Below are 12,818 nucleotides of genomic sequence, written 5' to 3'. Positions count from 1 at the left end.
AATACTAAGGAGGATAGACATCATTTCAGATAAAAAGAAGGCTGGAGAGATGTCTTAGTGGTTAGCCTACAAAGACAAAGAGCTCAGGCTAGACTCCCCAGTACCTAGTAACCAGATGCACAAGGGGGTGCATGCACCTGGAGTGCGTTTGCTGTGGCTGGAGACCCTGGCGTGCCCATTCTCTCTAATAAATAAATAAAAATTAAGCTGGGTATGGTGACACACGCCTTTAATCCCAACATACCTGAGAGGCAGAGTTAAGAGGTTTGCTGTGAGTTTGAGGCCAGTGAGCTACTGAGTGAATTCTAGGTGGGCTAGAGAGACACCCTAACAAAAAAAAAAGGCAATAGAGTCTACAGGAAATTCCTGTTTAGGTTCTAGTTCTGTTTCAGAGAGGACTTACCCGGGTGGTAAGGCAGGAGCTCAGAGGATGGTATCTAAGTACCAGAGCCTTGGTTACCTGTAATCAGAGAAACAGAAGACTGACATTCAAACCCCAGAACCCTAAGGCCCAGCTGCTATGTGTAACCAGAATCTATGCTACTTCCTTACCCAGAGCAGTAGTGTGAAGGCCTGATTACAAAAGGCCCCAGAACCCAGGCCAGCCTCCACTGTATCCATAGCAAGCTGGAGGAATTCATCCAACTGCTGCCCTAAAAAGGAAGAACATGGTAGTGTAATGACAATTTTTTTTTTTTTGAGGTAGCCCAGGCTGACCTGGAACAATTTTTTCCCCCTTTAATAGCACAGGATGGCTGGGCATGGTGGCACATGCCTTTACTCCCAGCACTTGGGAAGCAGAGGTAGGAGGATCCCTGTGAGTTCGAGGCCACCCTGAGAATACATAATGAATTCCAGGTCAGCCTGGGCTAGAGCGGGAGCCTACCAAAAAAATACAAAAACACTAGCCAGGTGTGGTGGCGCATGTCTTTAATCCCAGCACTTGGGAGGCAGAGGTAGGAGGATCCCTGTGAGTTCGAGGCCACCCTGAGACTACATAGTGAATTCCAGGTCAGCCTTGGCCAAAGTGAGACCCTACCTCAAAAAAACCACAAAAAGCACAGGATGTAAGTCATTTCAGTGTAGGGGATATGAAAAACCACTCAAAAAAGACAATCAAGATGATAGGATAATAGCATGAGGAACACCCCGTAACATGGGTGCTGGTACTTGAGAAGAGAGGGTTGTATGTTACCAGTAAAGATTTATTCATGACACCATCATGGCGGGAATAAGATGGTAGAGCGTACTCTTGAACCCTGAAATGCACTGCCAAACTTTGGTCATGATTTGCATCTCAAGACCGTCCAAAGACTGTGCTTGAGCAAGTGAAGTCCTGTAAGAAGTAGGTTGCTCAGGGAGGCTCCTGGCCCAGACCCATCCTTATACCTGCTGGGAGCTTGTTGAGGAGTCCTGCAAAACACTTGGCAGCAGCAGTGGACGAGAAGGAGCAGCTGTGTTGGCAGCTTATTTTCAAGAGCTCCTGCATGAGTTGGTTCAGCTGAGGGATTTCCACCTACAGAAAACCTGACCATGTAATGGACCCAGAAGGCATTTGAATGCAAAGAGATACTTAACAGAAAGTGGTGGCAGGGACCAGGATGGAAGAGAACCAACTTCTTCAATGGGGAAATTACAGCTCAGAGGTCACCTGAGATCCCAAATGGGCTCACTTACATTTCGTGGCAAGGAGCAGACAAAAGCCATCAGCAGTGCAACCAGCCGTCTCTGCCCTGATGAACAATCCTGTGAAGGAAGAGCCCCATCAAGCCTGCCCTGCCAGCAGTATGCTTGGATGCCTCTATGGCCACCCCAGACTAGTCCTAAAAATTAAGTTTGAAGGACAAATATTCCCCTATCAAATCTATTTAGATTATCACCTGGAATGGCTGGAATCGGCTTGGGAAGCTATTTTCAGGCAGAAAGGAGGTGTTGCCATCTAAGAACAGGGGCACAATGTGGGTGACACTCTGGGCAGCTAACCTGTGGACAGAGTACTAGGTGTTACCAAGGAGCTAAGATTCTAAAAGCAGGCTTCCTCTCCACAGCAGTGTCTTCCAACCTGGGTTTCACATTAAAGCCAGTATGCACACATTCAATATGTTAATTTAGCACATACCATGTACCCTACACCATTTCTATTGTAGACCCTAACGATGCAGCAGTGAACCCAAAAGATCAAATGCCTGTCTTCCCAAAGCCTACAGTCTCTACACAGTGAAGAATTCACTACTTATTTTTAAAATGTTCCACAGGTGGTTCTGAAATCAAAAACCATTGATCCATGGGACTCACCCAATCCCACAGTCCATAGTGCTAAAAGCTCCTTCCGTGTGCTTTAACAGCAAACTTAGAAAACAAATGCTTGCCTCCATATTTATGTATAGGGAGGAGGATGGCTGGTATTGGTTTATCCAAAAATGCTTTCTCCTTGGGTTGAGAATATCTCCATGATTATACTTACTCAGGGCTTAGGTGGGTAGTGGCAGTGCCAATGACAGATGCCAAAGTGGTTAAGACCTCATCTTCCAACAGTACTTTTCCCAGAAATGAGGGTTCCTTTTCTGTAAAAACAAAGCAGTAACACGTGTACATACATACACAGAATCAGAAGACCATATAACTGTGGTTAAGAAATCCAAAACTGGGGCTGGAAAGATGGCTTAGCAGTTAAGGCCTTTGCCTGCAAAGCCAAAGGATGTCAGTTCAATTCTCTAGGACCCACATAAACACATGCATTTGGAGTTCCTTTGTAGTGGTTGGAGGCCCTGGCATGCCCATTCTCTCTCCCCCTCTTTGTCTACCTTTCTCTCAAATAAATAAATAAATAAATACAGGGCTGGAGAGATGGCTTAGCAGTTAAGTGCTTGCCTGTGAAGCCTAAGGACCCCAGTCTGAGGCTTGATTCCCCAGGACCCATGTTAAAGCCAGATGCACAAGGTGGCACATACATCTCAAGTTCATTTGCAGTGGCTAGAGGCCCTGGCACGCCCATTCTCTCTCTCTCTCTTTCTATACCTATTTCTCTGTGTGTCTGTTGCTCTCAAATAAATAAAAATAAACAAAAATAAATATAGAGAATATTCTTTAAAAAAAGAAATCCAAGCCGGCCATGGTGGCGCACGCCTTTAATCCCAGCACTCGGGAGGCAGAGGTAGGAGGATTGCCATGAGTTCAAGGTCACCCTGAGATGACAGAGTTAATTCCAGGTCAGCCTGGACCAGAGTGAGACCCTACCTCGAAAAACCAAAAAAAAAAAAAAAAAAAAAATCCAAATGTGAGTTGGGTGTAGTGGTACACGCCTTTAAATCTCAGCACTTGGGAGGCAGAGGTAGGAGAATCACTGTGAATTCAAGGCCAGCCTGCGACTACAGAATAAGTTCCAGGTTAGTCTGGGATGGTGAGACCCCTACCTCGACGAAAAAACAAAAAAAGAGAAAATCCAAAATTAAGGTAAGCTTGGTGGCACAAACTTGTAATCTCAGCATTTAAGAGGCTGCAGCAGGATTATGATCTGAGGTCAGGTCTTGGCTATATAGTGACACAATGGTGAAAAGAGGGAGAACAGCAGAGGAAGGAACTCAACTGGGCTCCTGTCCTTGTCGTGATGGGCTGACCTCATGAGAGCAATAGTATTTTTTTTTTTCAAGGTAATGTCTCACTCTAGCCCAGGCTGACCTGGATTTCACTATGTAGTCTCAGGGTGGCCTTGAACTCACTGCCATCCTCCTACCTTTGCCTCCCAAGTGCTGGGATTAAAGGCATGCACCACCATGCCCAGCTCAAGCAATAGTAATTTTGTTTGAGTCAGGATCTTATGTGGCCCAGGCTGGCCTTGAACTCATTATGTAGCCAAGGGTGACTTTTTAATATTTTATATTTATTTTGTTATTTGAGAGAGAAAGCATAGGTGCTCCAGGACCTCCAGCCACAGCAAACGAACTCCAGATGCATTCACCACCTTGTGCATCTGGCTTATGTGGATACTAGGGAATCGAACCAAGGTCCTCTGGCTTTGCAGGCAAACACCTTAAGTACTAAGCCATCTCTCCAGCCCAAGGCTGACTTTTTAACTACTGATCCTCCTGCCTCCATCTCTCAAATTCTGGGAATATAGAAGTATGTCACTATATCTCACAAGAACCAATACTTCTTAAAGTCCTCTAGAAGTGCTGAAGTTTTCAGAACCCACAAGGCACCATAAATAGTGCTGGTCTAAACTAGGGTCACCGAGTTCCTTAGAACACTGGGTTGTGCTTAGACACTTACCAATGACAAACGAAGCTAACTACTAGTATGGACTTTCTTTCTTTCTTTTTTTTTTCAAGGAAGGGTGTCGCTCTGGCCCAGGCTGACCTGGAATTCACTATGTAATCTCAGGGTGGCCTCAAACTCACAGCGATCTTTCTACCTTGGCCTCCCGAGTGCTGGGATTAAAGGCGTGTGCCACCATGCCCAGATTGGTATGGAAGTATGGACATTCTTAAGAAAAATAGAAATGTTGGATCCTCTTTTTCAACAAGCGTTCATTGTTAAGTGTGAGTTTTGATACATATAAGGAATATGGTACAAACATTTCAAAATGATGGTATCAATAAGGCTTTTAGGGCTAGAGAGATGGTTTAGTGGTTAAGCGCTTGCTTGTGAAGCCTAAGAACCCTGGTTCGAGGCTCGATTCCCCAGGACCCACGTTAGCCAGATGCACAAGGGGGCGCACGTGTCTGGAGTTCGTTTGCAGTGGCTGGAAGCCCTGGTACGCCTATTCCCTCCCCTCTCGCCCTCCTCCTCTCTGTTGCTCTCAAATAAATTAATAGAAATAAACAAAAAAAAATTGAATAATAAGGCTTTTTACCTTGAACATGAGGTTAAAATTTTAGAATTGATACATCCCAAAGAATTGTAGTTTTCTTGGATGTGATTGCTTAGGGTACCAGCAATTACGAAGCAGACAGATCAGTTATCCTACACTGGATCCTAAAGCAAATTGCTTCAATGAATTAGATGTCAGCAACCTCAGAAACTTTGTCATTCAGAGAGGCTCAGAAAATTGTGATATGTCCAATTGCTCTACTGGATCAGTTCTTACAAGGACTAAGCTTCAGCAGAACTAAGCTGACCACAATGGACCATGAACGAAACACATGGGAAATCACTTAAATAAAAGTTTATTGATTTTTACATAAAAAAAAAATATTGGACCTTAGCCGGGTGTGGTGGTGTACCTTTTAATCCCAGCACTCTGGAGGCAGAGGTAGGAGGATCGCCGTGAGCTTTAGGCCACCCTGAGACTATACAGTGAAATCCAGGTCAGCCTAGACTAGAGTGAGACCCTACCTCAAAAAACAACAACCAAAAAAAAGAAAAAAAAAAAAAAGGAAAATTTGGGCCTTACTTTTTTTTTTTTTTTTTTAATTGGCCAGGCCTGGTGGCACACACCTTTATTTTTTTTGTTTATTTTTATTTATTTATTTGAGAGCGACAGAGAGAGAGAAAGAGGTAGAGAGCAAAAGAGAGAATGGGCGCGCCAGGGCTTCCAGCCTCTGCAAACGAACTCCAGATGAGTGCGCCCCCTTGTGCATCTGGCTAACATGAGTCCTGGGGAATCGAGCCTCGAACTGGGGTCCTTAGGCTTCACAGGCAAGCGCTTAACTGCTAAGCCAATTCTCCAGCCCATGGGCCGTACATTTTTAAATAGGGTTGGAGAGATGGCTCAGCAGTTAAAAGTGCTTGCCTACAAAACCTAACTACCTAGGCTGGATTTCCAAGTAACATGTAAAGCCAGATGCACAAAGTGGCACATGCATCTGAAGATCATTTGCAGTGGCTGGAGGCCTTGCTGCACCCATTCTCTTTCTCTCTGCTTGCAAATAAATAACTGAAAACTTAAAACAACATGGCTTTATCTTTTTTTGTTTGTTTTGTTCTGTTTTCTCAAGGTAGGGTCTCACCCTAGTCCAGCCTGACTGGGAATTCACTATGTAGTCACTGGGTGGCCCTGAACTCACAGTCACCCTCCTACTTCTGCCTCCCAAGTGCTGGGATTACAGTCATGTACCACCATACCTAGCAACATGGTTTTATCTTTATGGGACTTTATTTATAGCACTATCATACACTGAGAGCTAGTAGGTGCCACATGTTATCTTTTTCATCTTTATCATAGACCATGTTATATCAATAGGATGCTTTATTCAGCATTTTTTTTTTGGTCTTCTAAGGTAGGGTCTCACTCTAGCTCAGGCTGACCTGGAATTCACCATGTATTCTCAGGGTGTCCTCGAACTCTTGGCGATCCTCCCTACCTCTGCCTCCCAAGTGCTGGGATTAAAGGCGTGCGCCACCATGCCCAGCTTTTATTCAGGATTTTATAGGTGAGTGAGCTGCACTCAGAAAAGTTGAGTATCTTCTAAGTTAGCAAGTTGAGGATGAAAACCAACTAGGCTGGCTCATTTCCAAACCCCAATTCTAAGAGTCTGACATTAACTAAAGGCCAATAAGGTGTTTATTCCTTTGATTAGTGCTGATACCAGTGGATTCTGGTTACTACCACTGGCTACATTGGCACCCTATGTCTCCAAGTGAAATTTCACTTGGAGACAAAAATTCAAAATAAACCTTATGGTTCAAAATGCAGTACTAACAATACCCAGAAGGTGGCAGCACTTCCCGGTGCTAGTGTAAGAATTCCAAGAAGATGGAGATGGAGAGTTACCTGGCATGGAAGCCTGTACAGCCAAGGCAAGCAGGTAGGGTACAGCTGTCTGGTGGAAATACCAGCAGCTCTCAGGGTTCTGCTGGCATTTTTCTGCTATCTGCTGGAGACTCTGACAGATGGCAATAACTTCACTGGACGCTGTAGTCATATTTTCTGGGTAGAGAGACAAAATCAGTGTTCTCTATAAGCTTTCTCAAAAGCATTTCTTTAATAAGGTCTTAATAAAAAACATGTCAAGAGCAGGCCTTGGTAGCACATGCCTTTAATTCCAACACTCAGGAGGCAGAGATAGGAGGACTGCTGTGAGATTGAGGCCAGCCTGAGACTATAGTGAGATCCAGGTCACTCTGGGCTAGAGTGAGACCCTACCTTGAAAAAACAATAACAAAACAAATACCAGTCCCCCACCCCCAAACAAGTCAGAATTAGACCTTAGTTCAATCCCTAGAACTCATGTTAAAATAGATACAAAGGGTCCTAATCAGTGAACCCTCCCTGAGGACTCAGTTGCCTCCCTTTGGAGCCTCCTTGCTTTCTGATTCTCCGTCCCCCTGCCTGCTTTCTGCAACAGCCTTCCACAAGCCATTTCTAGCGAGGACAAGGAACTGTATTGTATGTCTGCCCTACAGAACCTCCTCTCTTCTGATCCCTCTGCTGATGCAGGTAAGGGTGACAAACTGCTTCCTGCCAGCATGGAGGATTCCATCCATAGAAGGATTCAAACAGAGACACTGCAGAAGAGCCTGATTACTATCCAAGTGATTGCTGATAACATTCCAAAGAAACTTAAGGCATTTGCCTGCAAAGGTACTGTAACTGAGCATTCAGAATATGGAAATACTACAGGGTGACCAGCATAAGAACATATATATGATAGATCCAAATAGAGACTGACCCAATAAGGAATATTAGCTGAAGGTTCATGGGTTTTAAGTGCTTGTGGCTTTCTAAAGCTAAAGCAAGGATTTCCTTGCAATGAGTAGAAATTCCTTTCTAACCATTGTTCCAAGTTTAAAAACTCACAGCTTTTATAATGTAACCATTTAGGGTCTGCTTTTAACTTGGACTAGTGTAACTCCTTCATGTAATTAACTGAAAAGTCACTAGAATAAAAGTGCTGGGGACAAAGCCGGGCGTGGTGGCGCACGCCTTTAATCCCAGCACTTGGGAGGCAGAGGTAGGAGGATTGCCGTGAGTTTGAGGCCACCCTGAGACTACATAGTTAATTCCAGGTCAGCCTGGGCCAGAGTGAGACCCTACCTCAAACCCCGCCCTCCAAAAAAATGCTGGGGAGAGGGCTGGCTCAATGAATAGGTAAAGTGCTTGCAGGGCAAGCATAAGGAATTGAGTCCAGATGCTCAGAACCCACATAAATGCAGACATGAGTGCCTGTAAGCCCAGAACTCTTATGGTGAGATGAGAGGACAGGAGAATCCCTGGAAGCTCACAGGCCAGCTATCCTGGTACATGCAGTGGCAAACAAGAGACCCAGTCTCAAGGTGGACATCAAGGACCAACATAGCTTTCACATACTGACACACACAAGATACACACAGACTTCAAAAACAGGGCTGAGGAGGTGACTCAGTGCTTAAGGTGCTTGACTGAAAAGTCTGATGGCCAGGGTTCAATCCTCTAGTACTCACATAAAGCCTCATGTATAAAGTAGTTCATGCATCTAGAATTAGTTTGCAGGCGCAAAAGGCGTGGTGTGCCCATTCTCCCTTAAAAGGTGTGGTGGTGCATGCTTTTAATCTCAGCATTTGGGAGGCAGAGGTAGGAGGATCACTGTGAGTTTGAAGCCACCCTGAAACTACACAGTGAATTCCAGGTCAGCCTGGGCTAGAGTGAGACTCTACCTTGAAACCCACCCCTCTCCCCACCACACAAGAAAAGAAAAAGCTAGAAACCAAACACAGCACTCAAAAGGATGAGGTAGCCTGGACTACATAGTTAGTTGAGGTCAGCCTGGATTATATGAAATCCTGCCTCAAAAAAAAAAAAAAAAAAAAAAAAAAAAAAAAGGCTGCAAAGATGGCTGAGTGGTTGCAGGCATTGGCTTACCAAATCTATCAGCCCATGTTCGATGTCCCTGTACTCATGTAAAGCCAGATGCACAAAGTGGCACATGCATCTGGAGTTCATTTGCAGTGGGCAAGAGGCTCTGGTGCACTCATTACATACACACACACACACACACATATATATTTTGTTGTTGTTTTTCGAGGTATAGTGTGACCCTACCTTGAAAAACAAAACAAAAAAATAGTCACTTTATTTTCTTAGTTCCCCACCCCCTTTTATTCAAACTTTAGAGTTGCGATCTATTCTGCAACAGAAATTTTACTTATATTGTTTCCTGGATTTTCCTAACAAGTCAAGAAGTATCACTTTTCCTATTTAAAGATAAGGATATGGATGCTAAATGAAATTATTATTGTTCTTTTTCTAAGGACAAAGGAAGTAGAGAGTCAGGAATGAGAACCAGTCAGTTTTCTAAGTTTAGCATTCTCTCATTACTCAATAGCTGCTGGGTCAAACATGTGTGGTGGTTTGATTCTGGTGTTCCCATAAACTTATGGGAACTCAAGCCTTCTGGAGGTAATGTATTATTGGGGGCAGGCTTATGAGTGTTATAGCCAGCTTCCTCTTGGCAGTGTTTGGCACTCTCTCCTGCTGCTATTGTCCATTTGATGTTGGCTAGGAGGTGATGTCTACTTTAAGCTCGTGTCATCATTTCCCCTACCATCATTGAGCTTCCCCTTGAGTCTGGAAGCCAAAATAAACCCTTTCTCTTCCCATTAACTACTCTTGGTAGGGTGTTTTCTGCCAGCAATGCAGAGATGACTACAACACACCATAACCCTGGTTCTACCTCTGAGGGCCAATCAGTTCAAAGCAAAGAGCTTAGGTCAGTGAGGATCCAGGTGACCATGCATAGGTTCCCAGCAGCAACAGCAAACTGGAAGATACCTATGAATTCCCCAGGGGTCTTGTTCATAGGCAGATTCTGATCAACAAGGGCTTGAGATTTTGCACTTCTAATGAGCTGAGTGATGACCAGGCCTCTAGTCGGCAGATCACACTTTGGACACTATGCTTTAGCTTCTTACACCTGAGCCAAAAGGAAAAACCTCCCAGTCAGTTCACAACTACTACTGCTCTTCTCAGAGACTGAGTTGGACTAAGGCCCAGGTATTGGTTCGTTTTGAAGTTCACCATGTCCACAAAAAGTGAATACTACCTATTTCAAACAGTGGTTACCAAAGCCTGGGAAGGGAAGAGACAGGGTGGACTAAATACAGGGGTACAACTGCACAGGAGGAACAGCTTTTAATATTCAATAGCACAGTGGAGTAACTATGGCTAACAATTATTTCATAACAGTTAGTAGAGAAGATTTCTGAAAGTTCCTCACACACACATAGTAAATATGGGAGGTGACAGATAATCCATTACTCTCATCTAATGGCTACTACATAGTGTGTATGCATTGAAATGCCACACTTACAATATTACAACTATCACTACTACCATATATACAATTATCAAAAATCATTTTTTAAAATGTTTATTGTGTCACTCATAAGCACAACTACAATTAGAACCCTGCTTCAGAGGTATCAACTCTGCTCCTGGTTGCAGCCTACCTCCCCGCTCCCAGCACCTTAATCGTTACCTTTGTTTGCCTGCCCAAGATGCTGCAGCAGCAGAGGCAGTGTCTCCTTGACAATGCTGGGATGTGTGGAGACCGCTGATAAAGCCTGCAGACAATAGAGATGCCTGGAGCATTTGGTGGGCCCACCTTCTCTAGTCACATCCGAGTCCCCTGAAAGCAACCAGGGAGACAAGTTTTCAGTATGTGTTGGCATGAAGGCCTCTCCTTCCAAAGCCTTGCTGTCAAAGGATGGGCTACAGAGGATTAGCCATACATACCTCTACGCAGCTCCTTAGCAAGCCTGGGTAGTAGGTGATTGCTGAAGGCTTCAGGATAGAGAGTGGCCAGGGCTCCTGATGCCTCCAGTGCTGCCACCCTGCTGGAGAGACAGAACAGGTGAGGATTAGCTAAGCCATGGCCCACTGTCCTCTCACCAAGGCCTACTGTCAGGCAGATCCAGGAGTATGGGTTCACAAGGCCATCTTGCTAAAGAGCAAGACTTAAGAGTCTACATCAGTTCCAGAGTTGAGCAGGACTTTTCTCCTTTCCTTCCTTCCTTCCTTCCTTTTATTTTTCTTTCTGTGTATATATATATGTATGCATGTTCATTTGTAAGAGTGGAGGTCAGAGGACAACTTTCAGATCAGCTCTTGTCTTCTACATATTTTTGAGGCAGGCATTCTGTTTTCCACCATTCTATTTTTGAGCTTCTGAGAAGTTCTTGTCTCTGCCTCCCTTCTCACCATAGGCACAGCTATGATCATAGAAGCTTGCCATAGCTTCTGCTTTTCATGTGGGGCCTGGGGATTCGAACTCAGGTACTCAAGGGTGGTATGGCTGGCAAGGGCTTTATCAACTGAGCCATCCCCCTAGCCTGGGACAAGTCTAATAAATGCCCCCCAGAAAAGTGCAGTCCCATATCTAACTGGTTAGTAGCCAGAGCCAAATACCCAGCCCACATTTCCTAAGGAGAAGCAAGGGTCAGAAGCACAGAGCTGGCTCTTACTGCATCTGTTGCTTTGATGCAGAGGCAGGGAACAACTTTCTCTATCTCACTGCTTTAGATTCTCACCAACTCTGGGAATCCTCCTCCAGGAAGCTCAGTCTGTGCAAGTGACCCACTGCCAGCTCCAAGTCCCCAGAAGATAGAAGATCTGTGGTTAAAAGGGAACATAAATCTCATCTTTCTTTCATGGGAGCCACAACCCTCCCCAAAACTCCTATGAGAAATCCCCAGTCATGCAGTGTTACAGTAAGAACAGGGAAACTGACTGCTTTGTACTCAAGACAGAGAATCACAAAGAAGGGATTGATAGCCTTCTCTCTAAACTTTCCTTTAAGATATACCTGGCTGGGAACCCAAGACTGTGAGTGTCCGAATGCCAACAAGCTGAAGCTGGGTGCTGGGGTCTGCTAGTGCCATAAAGATTACTGAACACAGCTGGTCCTTGAAGCCACTCAGAGGTCCTTCATCTGGGGGAGACAGAGGTCAGGTTAGAAGACAGCCCTTAGACCCTTACCTCTGACTCAGCAGTGCTGCAGACTTGGGGAAGATTACTAAGAGCTCAAACTCCTGATGTCCAGGAAGGACATCGGGGAAACAAACATGACACATTCATTCACTCACAGTGCTATATCCCTGAAACAACAGGACCGCTCTCCAGGACTTCTCTAGCACTCTGCTCTGCTCCCCGGGCTATAGGGCTTATACAGCTCTAGGGCAGCTCAACTAGAAGCTGACCTCACCTTTGTCTTCATAGCTCCACTTCTGCTGCAGCTTCAAGAAACCCAGGAGCATTTCCAGGATTGTCCGCCGTTGGCTGCTCTGTAATATATTTCAAGGGGAACTTTAGTCAAAGAATTTTATTTATTTATTTATTTTTGAGGCAGGGTCTCACTTTAGCTCAGGATGAACTGGAACTCACTGTGTAGTCCAGGCTGGCTCAGGGATTATAAGCATGAGCTATCACATGCAGCTTTTAAACTTTTTCAATTTTGATACATTGGAACTTACTTATCCTTTTACCTAAGACTGAATCCATCAAAGGGTAAACGGAATGAGCAGCAGATAATAGAGAAAACCCAAGTCAATCTGGGCCTAAATTCAAGCTTCAGTTTCTCTCTGAGAAAGGGATTGTGGCACTCAGGTCCCACCTTTGACTCCTTACCTGACTGTGCTTGTGGAACTGTTCCAGCAGTAAGGGAAGGACGTTGCTGGTGATGTGGTCACAGGCCCGGGCAGATGCACCTGCAGCTGCCTGCAACAGCTTGGCGCTAGGCCACACCAGTTTCATGTCCGGCTCACACAGATGGTGCCTGCAGTCTAGAGAGGCAGCAATCACAGACCTGGGAAGTAGTCCACATATTACCTGATTCCCCTATATCCATAAAGGTTGGAAATGGAAACCTGGAATGGTTTGCTTGACATTACCATTCAAACTGTCT

General features: G+C 44.9%; 1 protein-coding gene across 3 annotated transcripts in view; it reads right to left on the bottom strand.

The window, feature by feature from the left end:
• Mms19 (MMS19 homolog, cytosolic iron-sulfur assembly component) overlaps positions 1 to 12,818 on the bottom strand; it is a 54,682-nt gene that overhangs the window by 2,012 nt on the left and 39,852 nt on the right. For 2 of the 3 annotated variants that reach the window (XM_045141575.1, XM_045141577.1), the window contains 13 exons: positions 12,542 to 12,696; positions 12,120 to 12,198; positions 11,721 to 11,846; positions 11,446 to 11,527; positions 10,652 to 10,752; positions 10,395 to 10,544; positions 6,713 to 6,868; positions 2,465 to 2,564; positions 1,881 to 1,983; positions 1,678 to 1,746; positions 1,390 to 1,516; positions 553 to 653; positions 404 to 460 (listed from right to left, as the gene is read on the bottom strand). In XM_045141575.1, coding sequence (XP_044997510.1) covers positions 404 to 460; positions 553 to 653; positions 1,390 to 1,516; positions 1,678 to 1,746; positions 1,881 to 1,983; positions 2,465 to 2,564; positions 6,713 to 6,868; positions 10,395 to 10,544; positions 10,652 to 10,752; positions 11,446 to 11,527; positions 11,721 to 11,846; positions 12,120 to 12,198; positions 12,542 to 12,696 — 1,406 coding nt within the window. The remainder of the gene's footprint in view (positions 1 to 403; positions 461 to 552; positions 654 to 1,389; positions 1,517 to 1,677; positions 1,747 to 1,880; positions 1,984 to 2,464; positions 2,565 to 6,712; positions 6,869 to 10,394; positions 10,545 to 10,651; positions 10,753 to 11,445; positions 11,528 to 11,720; positions 11,847 to 12,119; positions 12,199 to 12,541; positions 12,697 to 12,818) is intronic. The other variant, XM_045141576.1, reaches the window with a different exon arrangement.

Source organism: Jaculus jaculus, chromosome 1, assembly GCF_020740685.1.
Source record: "Jaculus jaculus isolate mJacJac1 chromosome 1, mJacJac1.mat.Y.cur, whole genome shotgun sequence".
NCBI classification, from domain to species: domain Eukaryota; kingdom Metazoa; phylum Chordata; class Mammalia; order Rodentia; family Dipodidae; genus Jaculus; species Jaculus jaculus.
Note: the sequence above shows the minus strand (reverse complement) of the source record. Positions and strands in the feature narration are given on the sequence as shown.